Source organism: Heterodontus francisci, chromosome 23, assembly GCF_036365525.1.
Source record: "Heterodontus francisci isolate sHetFra1 chromosome 23, sHetFra1.hap1, whole genome shotgun sequence".
Taxonomy (NCBI): Eukaryota; Metazoa; Chordata; class Chondrichthyes; order Heterodontiformes; family Heterodontidae; genus Heterodontus; species Heterodontus francisci.
In genome coordinates, this window is record NC_090393.1 from 19,404,287 (window position 1) to 19,432,273 (window position 27,987).

Genomic DNA, 27,987 nt, shown 5'->3' on the forward strand with positions numbered 1-27,987 from the left:
TTCTCATTTGGCATATAGAGTTTTCTTGACAATGTGGTGTAGGGACACAACAATGCTGTTAGGAAGGGAGTTCTAGGTTTTTGACCCAGCGGCAGTGAAGGAAAGATGATTATCGTTCCATCAGGATGGTGTGTGTCTTGGAGTGGAACTTGCAGGTGGTGTTCCCATGCACCGCAGTGGTGATCTGCAGCCTGCAATTCTCCTGCACTGTAATGGAAGGGAGAAGAATGCAGACTGAGATGAGGCATCTCAAGCATAAGGAAAGAAAGCCAATATGGAGTGCTCTAGAACTCAGTGGTAGCAATGCTTAGATTGGACATTCTAGAACAGTGTTGACCAATAGAAATCACTGACTAGCCTGTGGCAACACCTTTATGAAGGAGGGGTAAAAAAAAAAAAATGTGTGGGTTTTATTTTGTCCCTTTTTTTTCTTTGCTGAATTGATTGGTGCTAGGTTAACGTTTCATGCATATTGACATACTTCTGGTATGTTGCCTGTTCATGCATGAACAGGCAATGTGTGAGGCAGACTGACTATTTTTTTGTCGGGCCAGGGTCATTCTTGCATCTGATTTTTGTCTTCACCCAATGTTCACAATTTGCCGCTTGAGAGTCAACGTTTGTAGCCCTGATGCTGAACTGAGCCCAATTGTGGTTAAAATCTGCTAACTCAGTTCTGATTAAACCTTACAGATATGCTTTTTAACAATTCTGCATTTCCTGTCAATTTTACAGCCAGCATAATGACTGAGAGAAATCGTGTGGCAGACCCTGCAGGTCCTGGGTATGTAGATGCCAACTCTAACTTGGATTACCTGCTGGCTCTCAGTCTCCAAAATGAGAACAGTGGTGGAGAAGGAGAGTGGATGCCGATATGGGAGACCATTCACTCGGATTCTAGACGTCCACAGCTACCGAATGTTGTCAACTTGTTCGATAATCAGTCATCATCTGATGTATTCCCAACTTCTGTAAATGCCCAGGAGGCGATTGCAAGTAAGTAGTTAAAAGTGTATGTTAGATGTTTTGGGCCTGTCTTACATAATCATTTGGGTATAGCAGTGTTGGTCACTTCATAAGCAACCAGAGCATCTTCTGTTACGGGTTGTGCCCATACCGCTCAAAGTCTATATAATTGTGTAACTTGTTGTTAGAATAAGACTCGTGTCTTCCAAATTGAATATTTTACATGTGTACTTCTCAATCATTCTGGAGGCATACTCTCATACTTGCTGAGATGAGGGAAGATATGAATTATTAATCTGCTTTACCTTGCAGACAGGAAGTGAGCATACAGAGTAACTATCAGAACAAATTCCACTCACTTTTTCAATCTCACTTTATTCCCTTAAACATGAGGAGAAAAAAAATCCCCATGCTCCTGTTCCATTTGTGTATTGACTTGTTTTTGGCATTGCCTTTCTTTCAAACTACTTCTCACAGCAAAAATTGTCCTCTTGCATTTTTAGGTTCCAGGTTCAAGCTTAAGGGCTGTGTGTATCAGACTTGTGGTCAGAAATCTGACTGCCCATGTGTTTTTTGTTTTTTTTGTGCCACTGGCATCAGATGGGACAGTGTGTTGAGATGCTGGCTTTTTTCCTATAGTGATTCATCAGATGTCCAGGCAGTAAAACTAACTACATCTCTTTTTGCTGGACAGTAGTTTCACTGGTGCCTTGTTCAAATGAACATTCTTTGTGTGGAAGACTTGATAATGTGGATGGGCTACTTCATTTCGTGGGTGGATTATCACAGCTCATTCCTATCCTTCCTTCCTTCCTTTGTGCTGTTACAGACAGCTGAGAGATGATGGGGATGCTCCCCCTTTTCCACTTCTCGACTGACTGAATGAAGAAAACATGTTTTTACAAAAAGTGTTTTAACCCCTGAGTGCTTTAATTGTCAAGAACAGACAAATGACAGGTTTTCTTGTAAGTTTTAAAAGAAAGATAAATGTTTTGTCATGCAGACCCCCACCTGCCAGGAATGAGACATTAATTTCGCCACATGAACATTGATTTTTAAACTGTTACTGGAGTAAAGAAAGAACTTGTTTTTTAAAAAAACACTAGACCCTTGACTGGAAAGACATTTGCATAGTAACAGACAGTACATGGAAAGGGCAATGGGGCCACTCCCTGCTCCAATTTAATCCAGAATGGACTTTTGATTACCAGACGTTGAAGGTGGAGAAGCTAGCATTCCAGGTTAACTGGTAAGATGGCCGAATACACAAACAGACATGGTCAGATCAGTTTAGTCACATGACTAACTGTCTGTCGGAGTTTTTTGAATTTGAGCTAGTCACAGAGTTTTAAAACTCCGAAAGCTCTTTGCTCCTGGACTGAAAAGACCCCTCTCCTGTCTGCTCTCATCTCGTTCTCACCAGCTTTGGAAACCATTGAAGACACATGATCCCCAAGAGAGAAAAATCTCCTACAGTGGACAAGGGTTAAGAAGAATACTGTGCCCCATCGAAAAGCAAGACCATATCTTCAATCAAGGACTACAGTGTGCTCGAAGCACCGAAACAAAAGCCCCTCTTCAGAGATTGCCTCAAACCTCTACTATTTTTTCTTCTCTTTTCTGTCTCTATTTGCATGTGCATATCATGTATGTATGCTAGCGTGGGGCACGGCGTGCATCTGTAGGCGTTAACCGAATTAGAGTTTGTCTAAATTTAATAAATTTCATTTTTCTTCTTTAAACCTAAGCGAGTCTGTTTGTGCTCGTTTCGTTGCCTTATAATTGGAAAGCGGTGAACAAGGATTCACCAAGGGGGAGCTAAAACAGTGTTTAAAATTAAACCCTGTTACAATAAGAGCAGGTGAAGGCTGAGAAAGACCCCTAGACACCTTTCTCACCTGGTCATAGCAGTTTATTATTCAACATCCGAAATATATGCAACTATACCCACTCTTGCATTCGTACAGATACACACACTCCAGAAGAGAGATTATAAAGTAACATGCATTTAGGTCTATGGTTTTTTTTTAGTAAAGAGTTCTGTGCTGCACTTGCTTTTCCCCAGGGTGAAGACTTGAAACGGTGCAGGCCTGTAATCTGTTTTCTTATTCACTGAAAAAAAAACGTGGGAGCTTTAGGAGGTTGCAAATTTCTCTTGTTCTTGTCAAAGTTTCGTGGTGAAATCGTAGTACGATTTCTCAGGTGGATGAGTTCAAGGCCACTCTGGTCTCTGCCTTAAAGCTAGTGGTGTTAGACAGAGCCCTTTCTCTTCAATGGTATAGAGGTTTCTCGCTCTTTTTTTTTCTGCAGAAAATATCTTTATTGAAACCTAGTTTCTGTCATGTGACCAGAATTTCTCTTCCAGTGAATTCATAAATAGTTTCTTATGGTTAAGCCATTGTCAGACAATGGAGTTCGGGTGTCACTCAATCCAATGCCATCTTGATAAAGTAGAGCGTTTCACACCCATTCTCTGGAGTTCAAACTTGGAGTCAAAAAGTCTGCCACAGTACTGTTAACCCAGTTGGTTGGAGAGATGCAGCCATTACCATAGAAAGAAAGGGCCATTTGTATCTTGATGCCTTCTCAAAGATACATCCAGAAATGTTGTTCATATGTATTTTAATGACTTTGCCAGGACTTGCCCAGACATGAAAATTAGCTCCGGGTTCTTTCAGTTTCATGTATATTGGCAGAAAAGAAAAGGTCACCTGACCTCTCAACTCCATTTTGTTTTAGACCCCTCAACCTCCATTTCGGGTTTATTTCATAAGTTCATTTTATAGTTTGTATGTTCATATTGCCTGAGCATGACCATGCACTTTCAGGAGGGATGGCTGGATTGTTGTCCAGATCAGGAGTTGTGGCCACTTTTCCTCCCCGTAACCCAAGGGCACTGCTGCTGATTTGTACTATACAGAATTGCTACTACTTCAGCTGAGATCAGATAGCATAGCACTGGGCATTGATTCAGGGACTGTCCTGATCTGTATGGCTCACTTGCTCATTGTTATTGTGGTTGAGATTAGTCATTGGGGAATTTAATTGCAGATTGAGTCACTGGGGAAAACCTTGAGGTTCCACTTAATGGAATTCCTGCCAATATCATTCCATTCAGTAACGTCAGTGAAATTTAAGGAGAATTGTTTTAAATTTTGTTTGAATTTTTTTCTGTTTAAAGTTTGAGTGTTGATGGAGCAGATTTCACACTGGTCACGTTGTCTCAAGTGTTCAATGCTGATACTGAATTAGTTAGATGCAGGTTCAGAGTTCCTGTGGTCCCTTTCCCATATCTGAGTCCTAGCCATTTCCCACATTGACCTTCTCTTCCTCATTGATTCAGATTGCTGATATATGTAGAATGAAAGCAGCATTATACTATGGATTTGCATTCATTAGGGACTGAATTGAGATCTCTCATTCAGGCATTCAATTGAAAGAAGCTTTTATTTCATCTGTCAGACTGGATTTGAAACTGAATAACAAAGGAATAGGTGCATTATGATAACCTGCTGTGCCATCAGTCCCCTTAGAAATAATTTTAATTTCTGTTAACTGAACTCTCTCTCCTTTTTTCAGATGTCACAATGTTGCCTTGTGAGTTCTGTGAAGAACTTTTCCCTGAAGAGGAATTGATTCTTCACCAGGTATGTTTTAACCGGGGTCCGTTCCCACCAATTAAGAGATACAACCTTTGGTGCCTTGGTTACCTTTATTGATTCTAATAACAGTATTTCTCTTAGCACTTTTCCCAATAATTTTATAATCACCAATGTTCAACAAATAGCTAACTTTAAAAAAAAAAATTTCTTCACTATTTTCTCCGACTGTGTACCTAGTCTGATCGTCAGCATGATATTTCCTCTTCCGCTGTTAGTATAGAATGCAGACTTGTGATGACTACATACAAAGGCCTTTGTAATCACCATGATCACCCAAAGAAGGACAGAAGTGGTGAGAGGTGGACAAACTGGACCGTGTCTGCCTCCCTTTCATTCAACAGTTTTGCTGAGTTAGCTCTGCGGAGCAAGGATCAACTAAGTTTGTGTCCTGTTCCATTCAGTTTTTGATCTGAGACAAGTTCTGATTAAGTGGCGCTGGTGCTGTTTCTAAGCAGAGAGAAGGGTAATGGAAGGAAGAATATGCCTTGACTTGCTTCCTTCCCCTCTCTGTTCACATCCTCTCCATGTTCACTCCTTTGTTAAAGGAAAACGTCAAATAATGCTGCCATGACCATGGGAGCATGAGATAGGGTAGACGTAGAAAAGATATTGCCACTTGTAAGCAATGTCCCTCCTAATTTTTCTGCTGTGTGCAGCCGATTTTATGTACATGGGACCTTTTAAACTTTTTTGCACAGCCGCACGTGCGTGATAACTTAATGGGGCCGACTTGTGCTCGGTCTGTGCGGGAACTTCCAGGCTGCACAGCTTAGAAGGAATGTTGCTTGTAAGGGATTCAAAAACTAAAATCATAAATATAAGTATAAACATACTAATAAATCCAATTAAAGGCCTGCTACCCGACCCAAACCCGACTGGACCAGACGACGTGTCGGTTTCGGGTTGGGCTGCTGTTCCGGGTTGGACACACGCAGTACTCCACAGACTGAGTCTGCACAGTGAGTGAGTGTCTCTATGACGTCATCATGCTCATGCTGCAGCAGTGCAGCTTCCTTCCATTCCATCCATCCAAAGGTGGTAAGTACAGTGAGTGCACTATGGTTGGGTCGGGATCGGGTCGGGCATGGGGGAAATAATGGACCCGAGCCTGACCCCTTCCAATATAGTTCTGTCGGGCTCGGGTCAGGTTTTTTTTCTGGACCTGAGCAGGCCTTTAAATCCAATAGGGAATTCAAGAGAAGCTTCTTTACCTTAAGAGTGGTAAGAATGTGGAATGTGCTAGCATACCTTGTAGTTAACCTAGATGCATACAAGGGGAAACTAGATGAGCACATGAAAATAAAATCCACGATTATATGTATTGCTACTGCAAAACTAATTTCAACTTTGTGTTGAATTTGAAAATGCACCTAGGGAGGAGGGAGATAAATAATGGAGAACTTCTTCCAAATAGGGAGGAAAATAGCTACATAGACCCATCCATTTCTCCCTCATCAAGGCAACCAGCCTCATATGAACTCTTTCAACTTCGCACTTGTTGGATGGGCGACACAGTGGCGCAGTGGTTAGCACTGTAGCCTCACAGCTCCAGCGACCCGGGTTCAATTCTGGGTACTGCCTGTGCGGAGTTTAAGTTCTCCCTGTGACCGCGCAGGTTTTTGCCGGGTGCTCCGGTTTCCTCCCACAGCCAAAGACTTGCAGGTTGATAGGTAAATTGGCCATTATAAATTACCCCTAGTATAGGTAGGTGGTAGGGGAATTGAGGGAAGGTGAGGATGTGGTAGGAATATGGGATTAATGTAGGATTCGTATAAATGGGTGGTTGATGGTTGGCACAGACTCGGTGGGCCGAAGGGCCTGTTTCAGTGCTAAATAAAAAAAAAAGGAAAAAGAGAAGAGTGCATAAACCTCTTTGTCATTAAGACTTTAGACTATCCATTGAACTTCCTGTGCTGCGCCGTCTCCTTGCCCACCAAACCTCCTCCCAAGCGTCACCCTTCTCCAGCCCTGAGCACTCATTTCTATCTAGTTTCTCTTTCATCTTCTCTCAATTCCACTGTGAGCTCGTCTTGTTGATCCGATCCACCTCCTGCTCCCTCAACGCCGCTCCCTCAACGCCACTCCCACTAAGCTGCTGACCACTCAACTTCCCTTTCTGGTCTCCATGCTGACTGAGGTTGTAAATAGTTTCCCTTCCAAGTTCTGCCTTCATCCCTTTCAAAACTGCTGTCATTACCATTTTTGCCCCCAATTCTCTGTCCTTGCAAATTACTGCCCCTCTTTCCAGAATCAACACATTGTCATTTTGAAATCTGTGTCCATCTTTCCTGCAGCTATCTGAATCTCTTCAAGCAGGTCTCTGCCCTTTGAGTGCAGAAACGACCTTAACCAAAATTACACATGACATCCTCTGAACCAAGGGTGCATTATCCCTCCTTGATCTCACTGAAACCATTGAAATAGTTAACAGTGAAATCCTCCTACTGCTTCCCCTCCAATGTCCAGTTCAGTGGGACTGAACTTACTTTTTCACTCTTGGCTATCTGATTATGGCCAGAGCATTTACAGCAATGGCATTTCTTCCTGCCCAGTTCTGTTACCTCGAGTCCCCTGAGGATGTATCCTTGGTATCTCCTCTTCCTTATCTACATGCTGTTCCTTGCAGGCAACACCCTGATCTAGCCCTACTTCACCTCCTTTAAATCCCTTTGGTGTCTGTGTTGTCAGACTGCTTGTCCAATGACCAGCCTTGGATGGGCTGTAATTTGCTCCAGGTAAACATCAGGAAGACTGAAATCATCATCTATAGCCCGAGTCATAAACTATTATCCTCCCTGTCATTTTCTCAAGTTAAACCAGACTTATTGCAGCATTTGCATCGTATTCAAACTTGAGCTGAGTTTCTTCCCCACAAAGAACATCATCAAACCCACCCCACCCCCGCCACATCGGCTGCTGAAACTCTCCTCATCCATGCCTTTGTCATCTCGACCTGTTCTAGTGCCGTACGAACAGTCCTCCATTCTTCACCATTTGTAAACTTTGCTCTTAGTCTAAACTGCACCAAGTCCCGTGCACCCATCACCCCCTGTCCTCGCTGACTTACATCGACTCTCAGAAACATTAAGGAACTAATTTAAGTTTCTTGCTCTCGTGTTTAAATCTCTTCTCCCTGGTCTGATCCATCCCTATCTTTGTAACATCTTCCAGCCCTACAACAACCAAATTCTCCCTTTTAAGTCTGATCTCGTGTTCCCTCCATCTTTGCACACCATTGTCAACCATGTCTTCATTTGGCAAGGCTTCATGATTGCTCTGCCTCTCCACCTCCCTGTTCTTGAGCCCTTGCTTAAAATCTACTTCTTTGACCAAGTTTTTTTTGTCATCCCATCTAAATTCTTCTTTGGTCTCGTGTCCACTCTTTATCTGATTATGCATCCATGTTAAAGGTGCTATATAAATGCAAGTTGTTTGTGCAGTGATTGTAAGTAGAGGACTGCAAGCAAGTTGTTTGAACTTGGGTAGATTTTGTGTATTGGGCAGATACCTCTGAGATGGTAAGAGAACGACTACCTGCATCTAAATAGTGTGGCCACTTTTTTTATTCAATCAAAGCTGAGTGTGGGTTGAACAGAAATGGATATTTCCAAAAATGCCAGTTGTATATATGAGTAAAACAGATCTGATTGCATGTGTTCACAGCATTTTTAAAAAGAGGTAATCAAAAGCTAGAGTTTTTCTTTCAAAAGTAGTGGGTAGACAACCCAAAATCAGAGCTGGCATTTTGAAATTAGTTGAAAAGCACACTACCTGGACATAATGAGTACTGCATCATCATGGTAGGGTCTCAGTTGGAGGGCAATGACACTAAACCAAACCTCTAGCTAGATAATGCTGCCTAGTAAACAAATAAACGAAGGAGAATTTTTATACTGGAAGTATTTTATGTTTTACCTTTCCTCCATCTTTTGTGAGGGGATTGATTTATAATTGTCTTTTACAGACCGGCTGTAACCCAGTAAGTGCCTTTGCATCATTCAGTAAAAATGCCACACTTGTACCGCCACTGCAAAGGGTCTCTGTTCCCAGGACAAATGATATTTTCTCCCATCGTCCCCACGTGAATCCTGAATTATTTTCAGAAGACTATTCACTGCCATCATATGGTCCATTTGTGGGTTTCAGTGATGGAGATGTTATGATTCCCTGTGAGTTCTGTGGTATAGCATTGGAAGAAGATCTGCTGTATCATCATCAGGTAAAAAAATTGCATACTGTTTTTGTGTTTTGCGAACCAGTCCGTAGATTAAACCTTCCTGCCCTACCAGAGACGTTTGAAGTGACTTGAGTATTGAGCTTCAAATACTTAGAAGTGTGCCTCATGAGAAAAGACTTACTAATTCACATGCACTGTTTTTAGTATTTTAGCTAAAAGTGTGCACGGTTCTAAGTCACTTGTTTAATGGATTACATGACACTGTATAATTTTAAAGGACTTAGAACATATCCTACTAAGAGGGATACATTACTATCACCCAAATGAATGTGGTGGATAGCAGCCCCATTGCTGTCTGGAGTTGGAGGCTTGAAACAGAGCCTTTTTGGAATTTTCTACTGGCATGATATCCACTTAATTATGGCAGTCACCAGAGATTGTACTCCGTCTCCTCTCTTGGTGGCAAACCTGCTTGCATTATTTTACAAACCTGAGATATCAACCAGACAACCTTAACCTGATTAGATTTTGTTTACAGGCAGCGATGTAAACTGAAACCAGCATCTCCCTTGAGCTAAAAGCTATTATGCAGCATTGCAAATTGCTTGAACTCATGGAAAAAGCAAAAGAATTCTTTTAGAAGCAGCTAGCAGTTTCATTTCAAATTCACAACAGTTGGCCTAGCTTAAAAAAAATCTTGAATTAAAAAAAAATATATTGCAGAAACCCAATACCTTTTAGGTAGCACTGATGTTTGCTTCTGTCACACAAGGGTATAGAAGTACTAAAGAAAGTACCAATAAGCTTCCTGAACTCACCCTCTTGTCCTCTGTTACCAGGATCAGTGTGATTTGCGACCACCAACAGCGAGACCACCTGACCAAGAAGCCAATCAGCCATTCCTAGTCAACAACACCGAGACAATAGAACTTCCACAAGTGCCCATCCGCCGACAGAGACACCAGGGTAAATGCAAGAATCATTGGCAACTTTTTTCACCTTGCGTACTAACAGCTACATCCATACCAGGTCTGGGTGGAGGAGAGGGGGAATTGGAGTCAGTGGAGGCTACTCTTGTGATGCTCTTAATTGCTGACTAGACCACAACATTGGTAAAGCCTGTGAACTGACTGACCTGCTATATTGGCCTGGGAAGGCATTATGGTGCATGAATGAGGGCAATCATTGTTTTTCACCCAGTTGTCCCTAAGTTTTCCTTTATCCTGTCCTGAAAGGGATTTGATCATCCTGGAGTATAGTTCTTAAGTGTTGGCAGTCCTTCAATACCACACCAAAGTAGTCATTCTTCATTTATGCGCCTTGGTGGGAGTCTGTGGACTGTTTGACCACGGGGCATCCCAACCAACCTCCATCCTACCATGGCCCAACTGTGCACATTATCTTTACAATAAAGGTACAACTTTTTTTCCCCCTTACTCCTTCCCCAACCTAGGGCACTGATGTCACTTATGTCCTTCCATCAATTGCCGCTGAGATCAGCTAAATCTTTACAGATCAAGGTTTAAACCTGATTCATTTTTTTTTTGTTAGTAGTGCAGAAGGTGCACATACTGAATTATCAAGGAATCTCAAATGAAATTTATTGAGTTTCTTATCCTTTGTATGAACTGTTTTGTTCTCGGTGCCCACTTTAAATGTTACAGAAGAACAAAGTGGTGGTTGGTGCTTCATGTTCTGCCATTTTAGTGAAATTATTTACAGCACATTTTGTGTGCATCTACTTAGTGAGTTTAAAAGATTAGTTTATTTTTGTTTTAAAATGACGCTTGCAATGCTGTTCATAATTTATAATCTGTGACTGCAGGAGATGTCAGACCAAACCATTTTTCTCATCTGGAGGATGTCATCCAGCCAAGACCAGCGATTCGACATTCATTAAGGGTGAAAACAGCAGGACCTCCAGCAACATTCAGACAGGGGAGTGGTGCACAAAAATCCCTGACAAGCCAAGCTGCTGAGGCTATCGCCCCAAATACCAGAACGGTCAAGGTTCCCAACAGAGAAGCACTTGAGCTGAGGAGGCGGGCCCGGAAACCTCTGGAACCATTAGTGGGCTCTACTCGTCCTATTGGAGATGTGTTTCCAGAAAGCTACAAACCCACTTTTCCACATGCTGCTAGATCCAGGTGAAAGTGTGTTGAACATTATTTATTATTTAGAGATACAGCACTGAAACAGGCCCTTCGGCCCACCGAGTCTGTGCCGATCAACAACCACCCATTTATACTAACCCTACAGTAATCCCATATTCCCTACCGCCTACCTACACTAGGGGCAATTTACAATGGCCAATTTACCTATCACCTGCAAGTCTTTGGCGGTGGGAGGAAACCGGAACACCCGGCGAAAACCCACACGGTCACAGGGAGAACTTGCAAGCTCCGCACAGACAGTACCCAGAATCGAACCCGGGTCCCTGGAGCTGTGAGGCTGCGGTGTAAGAAATAGGAGTAGGCCATATGGCCCCTCAAGCCTGCTCTGCCATTTAGTAAGATCAAGTTGATCTTCTACATCATATCCAATTTTCTCCTGATCCCCCTATGCTTTGATAGACGTTTAGAATTTAAGGGAATCTCCACCTTAAATATATTCAATGACTAAGCATCCGCAACCCTCTGGGGTAAAGAATTCCAAAGATTCACATCCGAGTGATGAAATTTTTTCTCATTTCAGTCTTAAATGAACGACCTTTTATCCTGAGACTATGCCCCCTCCAACTGGGGGAATAACCTCTCAGCATCTACCCTCTCAAGTGTTCGCATACTCTTGTATGTTTCAGTGAGATCACCCCTCATTATTCTGAACTACAGAGAGTATAAGGTCATTCTGCTCCGTTTCTCTTTCCTCTAATCCTGAGTCAATCTAGTGTACCTTTGTTGCACCCTTTTTAAGGCAAGGATATCATTCCTTGGGTGCAGAGACCAAAAATGCACACACTACTCTGGTGTGGGCTCACCCAAGCCATGCATGATTACAGCTAGACTTCCTTATTGTTGTACTCCAACCCTTTTGCATGAAGGCAAACCTGCCATTTACCTACCTAATTGCTTTCTGTACCCACATGCTAACCAAATCCCTCTGAACACTAAATTTACTAGTTTTGCTCATTTAAAAAGTTTTTTTTCTATTCTTCCTACCAAAGAGAATAACCTCCCAATTCCCCACGATATTCCATCTGCCACCTTATTGCCCACTCACTTAACCTATCCATATCCCTTTGCAGACTCTCTGTCCTCCTCCACAGCTTACCTACCCACCTAACTTTGTATCTTCAGCAAATTTGGATACTTAACACTCAGTGGCGTAGTGGTTAGCACTGCAGCCTCACAGCTCCAGCGACCTGGGTTCGATTCTGGGTACTGCCTGTGCAGAGTTTGCAAGTTCTCCCTGTGACTGCGTGGGTTTCCGCTGGGTGCTCTGGTTTCCTCCCACAGCTAGAGACTTGCAGGTTGATAGGTAAATTGGCCATTGTAAATTGCCCCTAGTGTAGGTGGCAGCAGAATGGTGGGGAATATGGGATTAATGTAGGATTAGTATAAATGGGTGGTTGTTGGTTGGCACAGACTCAGTGGGCCGAAGGGCCTGTTTCAGTGCTGTATCACTCTATGACTCAGTCTTTCCATCTAAATCATTAATATAGATTGTAAATCAATTTGTTCCAAGATGATTCTGTGAAAATTTTTCCTACAGGCATTAGAAACTCAAGTTGTTGCTATCTAATCATGACTTCTTGATTTATCCTATTATCTCCAACACTTTTCTATCTTTCCTATGTCCTGCACTGTAGGCCCTGGCTCTTTGGCTGGGTTTGCTCGTTGAAAATAAAGATAGTAGAGTGCTCTCTGAGTCTGTTGCTGGGTGAGCATCTCCATTGCACAACTCTTGTCTACTGTCTTTTATAAGATCTTTGTTTATCTTTCAGTCTGAGAACAGATGGATCGAGGATTTCTAGGAATACAATTCCTGCTACCTCCAGAAGCAGAGTTCCAGGAATAAAGGTAAGAAACATTTGGAAAGAAAAATAATTCAGACTCTGATTTAAAGGTAGATGGTTAATATAAAAGGAAGAATTGCCTGTTTTTTGCTCGCTCGCCCTCTCTCTCTCAAGCATTTGTTACCCACCTGAAGTGCCATTGAACTGAGTGGCTTGCTAGGCTATGTCAGAGGGCAGTTGAGAGCCAACCACATTGCTGTGGGTCTGGAGTCACATGTAGGCCAGACTAGGTAAGGACGGCAGATTTCTTTCCCTCAAGGACATTATTGAACGCAATGGGGTTTTACTACAATCAATGATTGTTGCATGGCACCATTACTGAGACTAGCTTTCAGTTCCAATTTATTAATTGAACTTGAGTTCCACCAGCTGCCATAGTGGGATTTGAGCCTGTGTCTACAGGGTATTCAGTTCCGAAGAAGGGTCACTGACCCGAAACGTTAAGTCTGTTTCTCTCTCCACAGATGCTGCCAGATCTGCTGAGTATTTCCAGCATCCGCAGTATTTTGCTTTTATCTACAAGGTATTAGCCTGGACCTCTGGATTGCTAGTCCAGTGACATTACCGCTATGCCACCGTCTTTATTTTAGTCCAGCAGAGCAGTTGTCTTATCTGTTCCTTGCTACTTTTTCTTATTTGTTGCTACAAGTGTCCATGAACAATAGAGTCATACAGCACAAAAACAGGCCCTTCGGCCCATCGTGTCCATGCCGGCCATCAGACACCTATCTATTCTAATCCCATTTTCCAGCATTTGGCCCGTAGCCTTGTAATGCGATGGCATTTCAAGTGCTCATCTAAATACTACTTAAATGTTGTGAGGGTTCCTGCCTCTACCACCTCTTCAGGCAGTGTGTTCCAGATTCCAACCATCCTCTGGGTGAAAATTTTTTTCCTTAAGTCCCCTCTAAACCTCCTGCCCCTTACCTTTAATCTGTGCCCCCTGGTTATTGACCCCTCTGCTAAGGGAAAACGTTTCTTCCTATCTATCTTATCAATGTCCCTCATAATTTTGTATACCTCAATCAGGTCCCCCCTCAGCCTTCTCTGCTCTAAGGAAAACAACCCTAGCCTGTTCAGTCTCTCTCCATAGCTGAAATGCTCCAGCCCAGGCAACATCCTGGTGTATCTCCTCTACCCTCTAGCAATCACATCCTTCCTATAATGTGACCAGAACTGTACACAGTATTCCAGCTGTGGCCTAACTAGCATTTTATACAGCTCCATCATAACCTCCCTGCTCTTATATTCTATGCCTCGGCTAATAAAGGCAAGTATCCCATATGCCTTCCTAACCATCTTATCTACCTGTGCTGCTGCCTTCAGTGATCTGTGGACAAGTGCACCAAGGTCCCTCTGACCCTCTGTACTTGCTAGGGTCCTACCACCCATTGTATATTCTCTTGCCTTGTTAGTCCTCCCAAAATGCATCACCTTTCCACTTCTCATGATTAAATTCCATTTTGCCACTGCTGTGCCCATCTTATCAGCCCATCTATATCATCCTGTAATCTCAGGCTTTCCTCCTCACTATTTACGACACCATCAATTTTCGTGTCATCTGTAGTTACAATCAGTATATTAATTCTCAAGGTAGCTTTGAGCTGTAAACTGGCCTCTGTTTCTTTCAATCATGTTGAAACCAAGAATTATGGTGCAGAGTCCTTTTTTGCTGAGTTGGTGTTTTGATGGAGCGATTCACTCCTCAGTAGATTAACAAACCCAAATCCGTCTACCTGTAGATTAGTTTTGATTATATGATCGTGAGTTGACCCTCTTTCTGTTCATACCCATTATGCTCTTTTACAAAGTATTAATCCTGCTAACCCAGGGTTCAAGTCCATTCTTTTATCAATCTCATTTCCTGGACAAGCATTGCCCTACCAGTTCCCACTCCATTGGTCTGTCTGTCTTTTCCTTAAAAGCAGGCACCAAGAAGCTCAATCCTTCAGCTGGCAAATAACTTGATGTCATTTGTTGTCTAAGTTCAGGCTTGAGGAATGGCCACTGAGCAACTGTACCCTGACACTTTCGGAAAAGGAATGAAAGTTTGTCAAAAGAAGTTCCTTTTTTAATTATTTTTAATATCCAATTTTAGTAAGGTTTTTAATTGAACATTGTCCCCAAAATCAGTGTTCTTAAAATATTAGATGAACTTATTTAAATTAAATGCCTTATTCTGTCTGATTTCCCCAATGCCTCAGTTGGTACAGTGTGAAGTTGAATCAGACAGACCAGGAAGGTCCCAGGTCTGATCACCATTCTCTGCTGTGAGTCGCTGTCCGCCAGGGCGAAAGTTACAACTGATCTTTGCACCCCTGGGCTAAGAAGAGGGAACAATAGCTGCCAGGATTCCTGCACCTGATCACTAGCGAATGATCCCTGGTGGGACGTGCATATGATAAATAGCTTACTTGATGTTCACAGCTTACAAAACTTGGATGTGAATCTAGGGGGCATGATTAGTAAGTTTGCAGATGACCCCAAAGTTGGTGGTATAGTGGACAATGAAGAAGGTTGTCTAAGGTTACAACAGGATATAGATCAACTGGGAAAGTGGACAAGGGATTGGCAAATGGAATTTAATGCAGTCAAGTGTGAAGTGATGCATTTTGGGACGTTAAACCAGGGCAGGACATATACAGTGAATGGCAGGGCCTTGAGGAGTGTTGTTGAGCAGAGAGACCTTGGGGTGCAAGTACATAGTTCCCTAAAAGTGGCAACACAGGTAAACAGGGTGGTGAAGAAGGCGTATGGCATGCTTGCCTTTATTGGCCGAGGCATTGAGTACAAGAGTTGGGACGTCCTGTTACAGTTATACATAACGTTGGTTAGGCTGCATTTGGAGTACTGTGTGCAGTTCTGGTCGCCACACTAAAGGAAAGATGTGATTAAGCTAGAGAGGGTGCAGAAAACATTCACAAGGATGTTGCCTGGTTTGGAGGGCTTGAGTTATAAAGAGAGATTGGATAGGCTGGGTCTGTTTTCCCTGGAGCGAAGGAGGCTGAGAGGGGACATGATAGAGGTATATAAAATTATGAGAGGGATAGATAGGGTAGATAGCCAGAGTCTGTTTCCCATGGTAGGGGTGACTAAAACTGGAGGGCATAGATTTAAGGTGAGAGGGAGGAGGTTTAAAGGGGATCAAAGGGGTAAATTTTTCACACAAAGAATAGTAGGTATCTGGAATGAGCTGCCAGAGGAGGTGGTGGAGGCAGGAACAGTAGCAACATTTAAGAGGCATCTGGACAGGTACTTGAATGAGCAAGGCATAGAGGGATATGGAATTAAAGCAGGCAGGTGGGATTAGTATAGATAGGCATTGTGGTCGGCATGGACGCGGTGGGCCGAAGGGCCTGTTTCTATGCTGTATGACTATGACTCTAAGTAAAAGAAAACTGCTCAGATGCAGCACCAGAGAACAATGCTGGCCAGTAGAACTGTGCTGTAGCATTTTCATGAAAGTAGTGATGTGGTTGAAGGGGGAATGTGTTATTAATTGTCAAGAAGTACCCATGTGATTAAAGGGCTAAATTATGTATCTTCATTGCAGCAGAATATACCGAAAACAAGACCAGAAAATGATGGGAAAGAAGAGGAGTGACAAAATGGGACTGAATTACACTCGTTACAATGGTGTCCAACTCTTAAATTATATTTAGTGCTAAAACTCAGGACTTTCTTTTCCTATGCAAAAGATTATTTATCTGAGCGTGGTTTAAGTGGTAGTATGTTTTTATTTCCTTTCCTAACTCAGTTTTCATTGTGGGGTTTTAAAAAAAGATGTTTAACAGGAGCTCATGTTTTTGGATCCCTGCATAACTTAAAAAGGCAAGACATTTTAATTGAGACTTTCTGTGCGCTTGTGCCCCAAATTATCTCCAAGATCATTTGCTTACACAGCTGATCAACTTGTGGGGAATCAAGTTCCTTTTGGTACACCTCATTTTATTTCAATGGGATGTGCTGTGGAAATTCACAGCTTGAACTAACTTCCCAAGGATATGTTTTTACCTTTATGTAATCAATTTAAAGCATCACACAATAAAAAGGACTACTGATAAGTTCAATAGTCTAATATATCCCAAGCCACAAGAGTAAAACTTGAATAGTACCTAGCCATTACAAGCATCTTAAGGGTGTAGGTTGTAGCCTGAAATTTCTTCCATGGTTCTTTATGTACGATTTGTTTTATATCTTGGTTGTTTTGGGTGAGGCTGTAACTGTTTGTGCTGATAGTGATGGTATCTGTCCTTTTTCTCTATAGTTTGTTTTTCTTTTTCCGCTCTGCTGTCTCACTGTGGGCTCATCCTGCTTCTACCAGTATTGTGCTCAATCTCTGCCTCTTTGCTATGTTTATGTCCTTGCTTTTTCTTGTATTTTTTGTGCTATGCTGATGCTTAAATTACATCATGCAGGGACCACCAATTATGTTGTGGTCAGTACAGAATTAGACAAATATTTTATCTTTCAGGGAAATTTCACATATGTTGTACAAGTTTTAATCTGCATTTTGGGAGTTGCAGACTCAGTCCTAATGTCTGCGATGGAGTGTCTTTTTAAAGACAGCTGTGTTTTGGAATCAAGTCTGCTGCTCTGGGCAATTTTTAAAACAATACAAACTGTCAGGGCAGTTTATTAGAAATGTATTTACACTTTTCATGATACATGAGGTAAATTGGAAAAGCAATGGGTGGGCTAGGATTGTTCAGAACTTTGAATTGCGACCTCTTGTGTTTGCTGGCGGATATTGGCATAGAAAGAAGTTTAAAAGTAGCAAAACTACGTCTGAATTGCCCTTTCTTCAGTCTTGCATTGTTTTTAATTTAAGTTATACTTTATAAATAGCATTGGGGGTTTCAGAAAATTTAAGTGATGGAAGATGAAAATTCAAGATCTCCGTGAAGAAAGGTGGTTTAAAAAAAGCAGAGGAAACGGAGGTGCATGCTAGGGAGAGGAAGAAGAGTGAGAAACAAGTTACCAAGTTCAGTCAGGCTGTCTGGGACAATACCTATGCAGGAAAGGACCAAGTCATCTCTGGTGTACCTCTTGTCTGCAGGTAAGAAACACAGTCGAATAGGGAAGATAATTTTTTTTTTTTTTGCAGAAAGTTTTATATGGGGTAGTAAATAGTATTGAATTGCTCAAAAAAAAAAGTTACATTTGTGGTGTAATGTGGAATTGCTGTTCTTGGGTTTAGTGTACATGTCTTTTGTGCAATCGTTTAAATGTATTAGAGTAAATACAATTATTCAGTTAACCACTTTGCTAAAAGACAGACAGCCCTCTTTGCTTTCCTTTGCAGTAACTCCTGTTAGAACAACTAGTAAGCTTTTAACTGCCTCCGTAGAAGGTAGGAGAGGGATTTGTGTATACTTCTGTTGGTATTTATTAGTGGCCTGGAGATATCTTTTTAGATTTATAAAATTGTTATGAGGAAGCTCCAGTTTTGAATGTGAAAACTTTTTTTTCCGTGTGAATCAGATATGTCAATCCTGCCACAGATTCCACAATTGGAAAGCTGTAGGACATTTTTAATTGTACTTTTGTCCAGTGGTAAAATGTCCTTTCTTGCCATTGTGTTTGCATAGGCTTGTGCTCATTTTAAAATGTGTGAGGAAACTCTAGTTGCTTCTGTTCAAATTAGATTAATGACCTTAGTGAGTTCAAAGTACTGCTTGCTACTAATTCTACTGCTTTGCCATATTCATATGGTCAGGCACCCAGTAAAGATATGGTGGCTATATTTAAAGTGTTAACCAGATTAGGTCAGTTTATCATGAAACCTAAGAAATTTGAGTTTGCCCCTCAAGATGAGGGAATGTTGCACAATTTCTTTCTCCAGCTTGTTGGCAGAAAGGCATCGTCATGGTGTTGGACTCAGTGCCTAATCTGTCAATCAAATATCAATCTGCAAACCCAGCAAGACCAGTACTCAGGAAATGTAACTGAGGAATGACGTACCTAAAAGTATCTTCTCTTCTGTACCCAGCAACTTATGAGGCAACCACTGCATTTATATGTAGCAGATCATGGTCTAGCTTGTTTCTGTAATAAAAACCCCCTTTTTATGCACAGTTAACTGATCGCAATTTTTTTATTCTCCCTCCACACACCCTTCCAACTATCCTTTCTAATTCTTGACTCTTAAATCCTCTGCTGGGTAGAACTAGAGGGTTCCTGGAAGCATTGAGGGCTTTGCAACTCTGAGCAATCCATTCACCAAAGCACCTCGAACATACACTTTTTGTTTAATGCGATACTGCATTTACAGGGGAGGGGAGGTGCAATATTACAGCTTCGTTACTAGTGACAATGATTTCCTGAATATTTTAAGGTGTAGGAAATATGGGTGGAAAGAGTAAACCAAGACTTGTGTGTATATATGTCTGCAGTTCTATTTAGTAGCATTAAAAACTGTGATTCTTAGACAGGGATGGGCAGGTTTGTGGAAAGAATAAAATGCTATTGGCCTGGTACCAGAATGCCAGCTTAGGAACTTCAAGGGAGGCAGAGAACTTTGTCACTGCATTGACTGTAGTGACCCTTTTAATTTGCATTTTATGGTAGAATTCCTTACCCCCTCCTGTCCAGTTCATTTTTTTTTCAAATTGCCTCCTACTTTTAAAACTTCATGGACCAGCTGATCTGCAGGCTCTCTGGTGTCCTCCAAACCAATATGGGTATAAACGGTATGTTTCTGAACAATGCGTAACCATCTCACTCATGGTGTGGATTGAGTTTGCTGACTATGTATTCTTTCAAGTAGCTAAAATATTCTGTCTCATGCCATTGTGGGTTTTTTCTTTTAGCACCAGCATAAAATTAGCTGATTGAAATCTTATCAGCCACTTAATATTTTTAAAAAGTAGACATCTGTAAATGTATTGATTTACAATATATAATAAAGGTTAAATAGTTGACCTATTTTTGTGAAATCTATTGGGTAATGAATGTCACCAGCTGCACAATTCAGGTTGTGATTTGCATGTTACCATACTGATTTCTTGCTCTGACAGCAGTACATGGTGCACAGTAGTTGGTGGCAAGGATACATAAACTAACTCTTCATTTACCATGCCCAAATTTGAGTAGTAATGTCATAATTGCACCATGGCATCTTTGCCCACTGTTCTGGTAATCCCACACTGCCATCCTCAAATCTTTATCTTCCTGCCCTCCCAATCTCATTCTTCAAAAACTCCCACAGCTACCCCCAACTTCTTTAGTCTGAGGTCTTCAGATCACTTACAAGATAAGCCGATTACTTCATCTCCCTTTACAACTCTATTCTTTTTCCCACCAGTATGCTCATGAATACTTAGACCTATTGAATTGCTACTTCCCTGTGCATCCCTTAAATGAGAATACAAATTTAAATGTACTTGGTCCACACCTGGCCTTGTAATCAGTTGCTGAATTTGGCTTGAACATAAAAGACTTGCATTTATTTAGTGCTTTTCACAAGCAATAAAGTATTGTCACTGAAATGTAAGAAACACGGCAGTCAATGTGCACAGCAAGTGCCCATAAACAGCAATGTGATGATGACCACATAATCTGTGCTTCTGATGTTGATTTTGAGGGATAAATATTGACCAGAACACCAAGGCTACCTCGGGTTCTGAAGGGTCACTGACCTGAAACATTAACTCTGCTTCTCTCTCCACAGATGCTGCCTGACCTGCTGAGTATTTCCAGCATCCGCAGTATTTTGCTTTTATATTACCGGGGCTACCTCCCCTGCTCTTGAGAATAGTTACATCCACATGAACAGGTAGCTGGTGCCTCTGTTTAAATTTCATCTGAAATTTGATAGTACAGCACTTTGTACTTGTACTGTGGAACCTTGAGTCACTAGCAGCGGACAAAATGACCCTGTATGTCTTTGTAGTCTCAAGTCTGGGAGCATATGGTACATTCTTAGTGACAAAAATAATTTCAGTTGATACAAGATTCAGGAATTCCTATGGCAAGTGTGCCTGAATGTAACCACGTATTTATCAATCCAGAATTTTACAGCATAAGCCATTCGCCCTTTGAAAGCTATCCACATACTTCAATTCCCCTGTCATTTCCTCTTAGATTTTAAAAGGGAAGTAGATAAAAATTAATCAATTCAAATGCCACCATTGTTTTTGGTGGGGCATGCCACATCCTAATCTTCTTTGGCCTCCTTATCTCGAGAGACAATGGGTAAGCGCCTGGAGTGGCTAAAGGCCAATTCTAGAGTGACAGGCTCTTCCACAGGTGCTGCAGAAAAATTTGATTGTCGGGGCTGTTACACAGTTGACTCTTCCCTTGCGCCTCTTTTTTTCCTGCTAAGTCTCTTCGACTTGCCACACTTTAGCCCCGCCTTTATGGCTGTCCGCCAGCTCTGGCAACCGACTCCCACGACTTGTGATCAATGTCACAGGATTTCATGTCGCGTTTGCAGACGTCTTTAAAGCGGAGACATGGACAGCCGATGGGTCTGATATCAGTGGCGAGCTCGCTGTGCAATATGTCTTTGGGGATCCTGCCATCTTCCATGTGGCTCACATGGCCAAGCCATCTCAAGCGCCGCTGACTCAGTAGTGTGTATAAGCTGGGGATATTGGCCGCCTTGAGGACTTCTGTGTTGGAGATACGGTCCTGCCACCTGATGCCAAGTATTCTCCGGAGGCAGCGAAGATGGAATGAATTGAGACGTTGCTCTTGGCTGACATACGTTGTCCAGGTCACGCTGCCATAGAGCAAGGTACTGAGAACACAGGCTTGATACACTCGGACTTCTGTGTTCAGTGTCAGTGCGCCATTTTCCCACACTCTCTTGGCCAGTCTGGACATAGCAGTGGAAGCCTTTCCCATGCGCTTGTTGATTTCTGCAACTAGAGACAGGTTACTGGTGATAGTTGAGCCGAGGTAGGTGAACTCTTGAACCACTTCCAGAGCGTGGTCGTTAATATTGATGGATGGAGCATTTCTGACGTCCTGCCCCATGATGTTCGTTTTCTTGAGGCTGATGGTTAGGCCAAATTCATTACAGGCAGCCGCAAACCTGTCGATGAGACTCTGCAGGCACTCTTCAGTGAGAGATGTTAAAGCAGCATAGTCAGCAAAGAGGAGTTCCCTGATGACGACTTTCCGTACTTTGGACTTCGCTCTTAGACGGGCAAGGTTGAACAACCCCCCTGATCTTGTGTGGAGGAAAATTCCTTCTTCCGAGGACTTGAACGCATGTGAAAGCAGTAGGGAGAAGAAAATCCCAAAGTGTGGGTGCGAGAACACAGCCCTGTTTCACGCCACTCAGGATAGGAAAGGGGTCTGATGAGCCACCATGTTGAATTGTGCCTTTCATATTGTCATGGAATGAGGTGATGATACTTAGTAGCTTTGGTGGGCATCCAATCTTTTCTAGTAGGCTGAAGAGACCACGTCTGCTGACTAGGTCAAGGGCTTTGGTGAGATCAATGAAAGCAATGTAGAGGGGCATCTGTTCGTGGCATTTCTCCTGTAGCTGACGAAGGGAGAACAACATGTCAACGGTCGATCTCTCTGCACGAAAGCCACACTGTGCCTCAGGGTAGACGCGCTCAGCCAGCTTCTGGAGCCTGTTTAGAGCGACTCGAGCAAAGACATTCCACGGTAGTTGTTGCAGTCACCTTTGTTTTTAGAGAGGGTGATGATATTGGCATCGCGCATGTCCTGAGGTACTGCTCCCTCATCCCAGCACAGGCAAAGCAGTTCATGTAGTGCTGAGAGTATAGCAGGCTTGGCACTCTTGATTATTTCAGGGGTAATGCTGTCCTTCCCAGGGGCTTTTCCACTGGCTAGAAAATCAATGGCATCACTGAGTTCCGATTTGGTTGGCTGTATGTCCAGCTCATCCATGACTGGTAGAGGCTGGGCTGCATTGAGGGCAGTCTCAGTGACAACATTCCCCCTGGAGTACAGTTCTAGGTTGTGCTCAACCCAGCAGTCCATTTGTTTGTGTTGGTCAGTGATTATGTCCCCAGATTTAGTTTTGAGGGGGGCGATCTTCTTGATGGTTGGCCCAAGAGCTCTCTTAATGCCATCATACATTCCTCTGATGTTTCCGGTGTCTGAGGCTAGCTGAATATGACTGCATAGGTGTTGCCAGTAGTAGTTTGCGCAGCGCCTGGCTGTTCTTTGTGCAGTGCTTCTGGCTGCTTTAAGTGCTACGGATGTGAACTCGCTGGGGACTTTCTTGTAGTTCAACAGTGTAGTGCGCTTAGCGGCTATGACAGGTTCCAGCTCTTCGTTATGAGACTGAAACCAGTCTGCATTTCTCCTCGCACTTTTGCCGTAGGTGGTCAAAGCTGACTCATAGATGGCGTCTCTGATGTGGGCCCACTTGGTCTCAGCATCCCCTGTGGGAGTGTTTTGAAGGGCTGACAAGTGAATTTAGAAACTTATGTAACAGCTGTGGGTGAGAAATTCTGCGCGTGCCCTTCTGCTTGGAATGATGCAACTTCTTTGGGCTGAGTCTAACCTTGCTGCACACCAGGGAGTGGTCGGTGTCGCAGTCCGCACTGTGGAAGCTGCGTGTGATTTGAACACTGTTTATGGCAGCTTGCCTTGTGACAATGACGCGATCTTGGGTGCCTCCATGAAACCTGGTGACAGGGTTTAGTGTGAAAGAACGAGTTGGTGATGCAGAGGTTATGATAGGTACACAACTCAAGCAGTCTCTGCCCATTCTCATTCATACTTCCAACACCATAGCACCCAAGGCAGGAGAGTCCCAACCCTGGCATTAAAGTCCCCCAACAGGAATAGGTGTTCGGTGAATAACTTTGCATAAAAACATTTTGGCTAAACTCCTTTCTTCTTTTGAGGGTCATAAATCCTCTCGCTACTAATGGAAAATCTTTTCCATAAAAATGACATCTCTAACATAAAATCTGTTTCAACTGTTTTAATATGAATGTTACTCCCATTCATACATCACTGCTTTAGGTACCAATGCAGACTAGATCAACAATACAGATGATTTTTAAGATGCATTCATAAATAATTGCAATAAATATACATCAATGACTGTACAGAGCACATAAACACCTGTATGTTGATTATGTCCTTTTAAATTTTTTAAGTTTATCGGGTTGCTCTCAGTAAATGGAGCAGTTGTAGCAGCAGATTAACATTACCACAGCCAGCACCACATCACTCTAACAAGGCAGGGACAAAGAGCCAGATCTGCACTAGTGTCAGGTTTTTGGGGTTTGGGGGGGGGGAGGGAAAAGAGAATTATTTAAGCAACAATATGATACATCTGTTTAAAAAAAAAAACAACTGGACGTGCTGCTCTTTGCAGACATTGTACTCCGTGAAGCTGGTAGGAAAACAATCAACTATTGGGATTGAGCTGAGCACTTGACAGGAAAATTCTCAATTCTGCAGTTTTTTTCTAGTAGCATATAGGTTCAACACCCTTTATGACTAGCATTTTATGATTAAAAGCTGAGTTGGACCAGTTAAAGTAAGTAAGCTTAAAAAACCTGCCTTTCCTGATTGGCCAGCTTGTTCCTGTGTATTTCAATCAGCTGCATCTTACTTTTCTCAGAGTTTCATCTGTCAACATAACCAGGCTGGTTGAAAAACACACCCCCTCACTGCATTCTATAAACCAGAGTGAATAAAATAGACCATTTCACAGCAAATCTGTCTCCAGAATTTTCATTACTGAAGTATATATGTGTACTGTGTATCTACTCTGGTTGTGTGTGTGTATAATTTGATTATAAAATGTGCAAGCACCCAACAAAAATAAACTCCCAGCACCAACACTGACAGTAAGTCAATGTGTTCTTTGTCTGCCAAATAACTAATTACACAAAACCTTCATTCACCGTTATTAAGCAGGCCCTTCACATATACTTGCAGGCTATCTGACCATTGCACAGCAAAAGAAAAATATACACTCTACACCCAATGACAGTTTACATTAAACATTATGTATACAGAGGCTCTGTGTTCGGCAAGCCTCCTACTGCAAGCTTTAAGATCTGTCAAACCTCCTGCATTGTTAAGAGTTAGAATAAATTCAGCAACATTCCCAGGTTTATGCCCCTTGGGACATTATCCTTGCCCCTCCTGCCTTGTGTGCTTGATGCCCAATATGACATCTTTCTACAAAAATGGTAGAATCATGTACCCAAGCAGTTCCTTGACCTCAGCTCTTTAATTCCATAAAATTGCTCCTGATTAATTCTAGAATAGGTTTAAAATCTAGTCCTTTAAGTACTAGTTCAATTGATATGAGCTATCTTGAAAAATGAAACAAGTTAGTGGATATTGTGCTAAAACATATCTCCCATATTCCTCTTTGCTTTCTCAAGCCAATGCACTCTCATTTTCTTTGTATGAACTCTTTTACAAGGGATTTTAGAGATTATTACCAAACACCAATTAAGATTTACATTAATAGCTTTGGAGGGTAGATATGAACTTCCCCCTCTCCTATCACACAAACATCTCCCACTCAGGAAATTGCCAACATGTCAGGGATATGCTATAACAGAGAAGGCTGTAAAAGGTCAAGGTTCTGCTGTGTTCCAGCTCTCATTTTACAAACTTTGTGATATTCTATGGACTATATTAATACAAAATAAAACACACTTCAAGCCATGGATTTATACCCATGACCTTTTTGGGGGGGTGGTGATGCAGGCAGAAATAATTTACACAAATCTCATGTTTTATCTGAAAAATACAAGTAATTAGCAAACACAAGTGCATACATAAGTGGTATATTCATTACACTGCCAAATTCAATGTTAGGAATTTAAATGTAGGCAGAAAAGCTCAACACTAATAGCTTTTCTCTTAACATGCCTTCAGGCTGCATAGTCATGTTCAGTGCATCTGCTGATGTGCTCATCTTAAATAGGAGAATGTTCGGATATTCAAAGCAACAGAGACTTCTAATCTGGAACTGCAGCTTGTGATCTCTATAGCTGTATCTTCAATATACATTTATGATGCACACGTCTCCCTCCTTTCAATTTAGATAGCAGTGATGCTCCTGCCCAGTGCCCGAGTTATGCCCCTCGACATCACTTTTGGTATGTACTATTTACATATTTTTTGACCTTGCAGCTTACTTGCTCCTGTCTGCTAGCCACTCCTACTCTTGGTGCTGATAATGCATTTTCCTTTCTCTCTCTCACAATTAAACTTCAATTAGCTTGGATAACAGTAAACATTGGGAATGACAAGTGAGGGCAGCAAGTCATGGTGCCTATTCAGCACCTCTTCGAGCAGTATACTTCTTTAAGATGCAACATTTGACACCAAGAATAGCAATTTACAATGCAGTTGACCTATTTACTGCTGAATGTGTTTTGCAGATTTTATGCATTGTTAGTGTAAAATATCCTGAATATTTCAAAAATGGCTGTAAAGTAAAACTTACTTGAATTACAAACTAAAAACCAAAAGGGTGGAAAATGTGTGTACTGGGCTATTTTCATAGCAAATCTTTGATCAAATCTATGGCAGGATAGTTTAAATAGTATTTAATTAGGGCTCATGTTACTGCTTGCATTTCAAAATTAGTTGAGAGAACGGGACTCGTGATAAAAGGCAGCCTCAGCCAATCAGAAGCATACTTTGGGGGAAAGAGAAAAATAAAATGTGATTTGGAAGTAACTATAGGCCATACTCACTCGCAGCTGTCCATCCATCCACTCCGCTGGGTAATTTGAAGACTCGTGGGAAAATGAAGGGGGTGAACTAAATCAGTAATTGTACATCAGAAACTGACCTCCAGCACAAAATAACTTTGCAGATAACTGTTTCAATTCTACCCACTCCCAATACCAGGCTCTGCTGAATTATGGTCCATTTCAAGGATCTTTTGTCAGTAGAAAGTGAGATACCAATAAATTCCTCTACCCCACAGCTCCAAATCAAGGCTCCTGGTTATATTACTGGTTACCTCAATACCACTGACAATCAGCAGGGAACTTTACAAGAAAATATTTGAGGACAAGGTCTTCCAGTCAGTATTAACAGAATCCTGCAAATTGAGTTAGGGAGTGAGCTGAGAGAGACTCTTGATGGCACATTAGACATCTGTTAACATGCTAATCCAATATACCGGAAGTACTCACAACCTTACTTTTTTTGGGAAGAGGAGAAAAAGGGAAGGAGGCTGCAGTCACATGATTCATATAAATCCACCTATAACTAGAAGGTGCACTGCCAGTAGCTGAGCCTTTCTGTACACTGATCACAACACGTTAACTTTAGAGCATTTCAATTTTGTTGCACGCATGTGTGCACACGTGGTTACTTGATGACATCTTAGAAGCCAAAGCTAAGATTTGTCTATCCTACGTGTGCACTTATGCACAAGGAAAAGTAAAAGAATTTTTCCTCCAGTCAGAAGGAGGATAAAATGCTGCTCCAAAATTAAGATCACAGAATATAAAAACAGTTATATCCCACAATGAACTATTATCCTGTTTGACCACAAGTGTTTGTGTTTTAAAGGTACAGTAACATACACCGCTGTAGTGGTAAAAGCACCGTATGCTCTTGGAATAGCTGCTTGACAAGACAGCAACACACCATTCTGAGTCCATCAATAGAAATGGAAATTTACAAAAAGAAAGTTTGCACCAGCATGGAAGCATTTTGCTCATGACAGGTTCAGGACGAACTGCTCCCGACTGCGGCACGGATTCCATCTGCACTTCCACCTCAATTCCTTTTCTTAAAAGTAGAGTCAAGGAGGTCCTCTGGTATCGGCGTCTGTTGCGAAAGGATCAGGGAATTCCAGGTGTGTCCTACTCAGCCGCTGAGAGGGTCTTCACGGTAGTGAATGGCATAGCGAAGCTTTTCCAGCATGATGTCGAGTGAGGAATACTGAGGAAGTTTGATCATAAACATACAGGTTTCCACCCTGATGTATCGAGAATCTGGTGAACCTGAACATGAAAGAAACAAAAACAGACAAGTTAAACGAAATGAATAATTCCTAGCAGTATAATTTCCAACACGTTTACTTTTGTACATAAAATCCATCTTACATAAATTTTTATGATTTTGTCACTTGCTATTTTACTAACCACTCATTCTTTGGACCCATTTGCATTATCTGGCAATAGGTCTACTTTTGAAGGCGAAGCTCCTTCTGACATACTCCACAGACAGCA

The 27,987-nt window shown here is 42.0% G+C and overlaps 2 protein-coding genes across 11 annotated transcripts in view; one reads left to right on the forward strand and one right to left on the reverse strand.

Annotated features, from left to right (window-relative positions):
• The window catches only part of trafd1 (TRAF-type zinc finger domain containing 1), a 47,517-nt gene extending 19,634 nt beyond the window's left edge, over nucleotides 1-27,883 (forward strand). For 3 of the 10 annotated variants that reach the window (XR_010977233.1, XR_010977235.1, XR_010977237.1), the window contains exons 6-13: nucleotides 736-996; nucleotides 4,546-4,613; nucleotides 8,593-8,847; nucleotides 9,645-9,771; nucleotides 10,631-10,952; nucleotides 12,749-12,824; nucleotides 16,374-25,890; nucleotides 27,323-27,883. Coding sequence is in view for 2 of the 10 variants with exons in the window: in XM_068054819.1 (XP_067910920.1) it covers nucleotides 736-996; nucleotides 4,546-4,613; nucleotides 8,593-8,847; nucleotides 9,645-9,771; nucleotides 10,631-10,952; nucleotides 12,749-12,824; nucleotides 16,374-16,424 (1,160 nt within the window). In the remaining 8 variants the exon portion in view is untranslated. Of the gene's footprint in view, nucleotides 1-735; nucleotides 997-4,545; nucleotides 4,614-8,592; nucleotides 8,848-9,644; nucleotides 9,772-10,630; nucleotides 10,959-12,748; nucleotides 12,825-16,373 lie in introns of those variants that run through there. The other 7 variants (XR_010977234.1, XR_010977238.1, XR_010977239.1 and 4 more) reach the window with 7 other exon arrangements.
• The window catches only part of LOC137382906 (probable E3 ubiquitin-protein ligase HECTD4), a 361,123-nt gene continuing 356,862 nt past the window's right edge, over nucleotides 23,727-27,987 (reverse strand). The window contains exon 76 of the mRNA XM_068055483.1: nucleotides 23,727-27,759. Within this exon, the coding sequence (XP_067911584.1) occupies nucleotides 27,623-27,759 (137 nt within the window). The 3' untranslated portion in view covers nucleotides 23,727-27,622. The remainder of the gene's footprint in view (nucleotides 27,760-27,987) is intronic.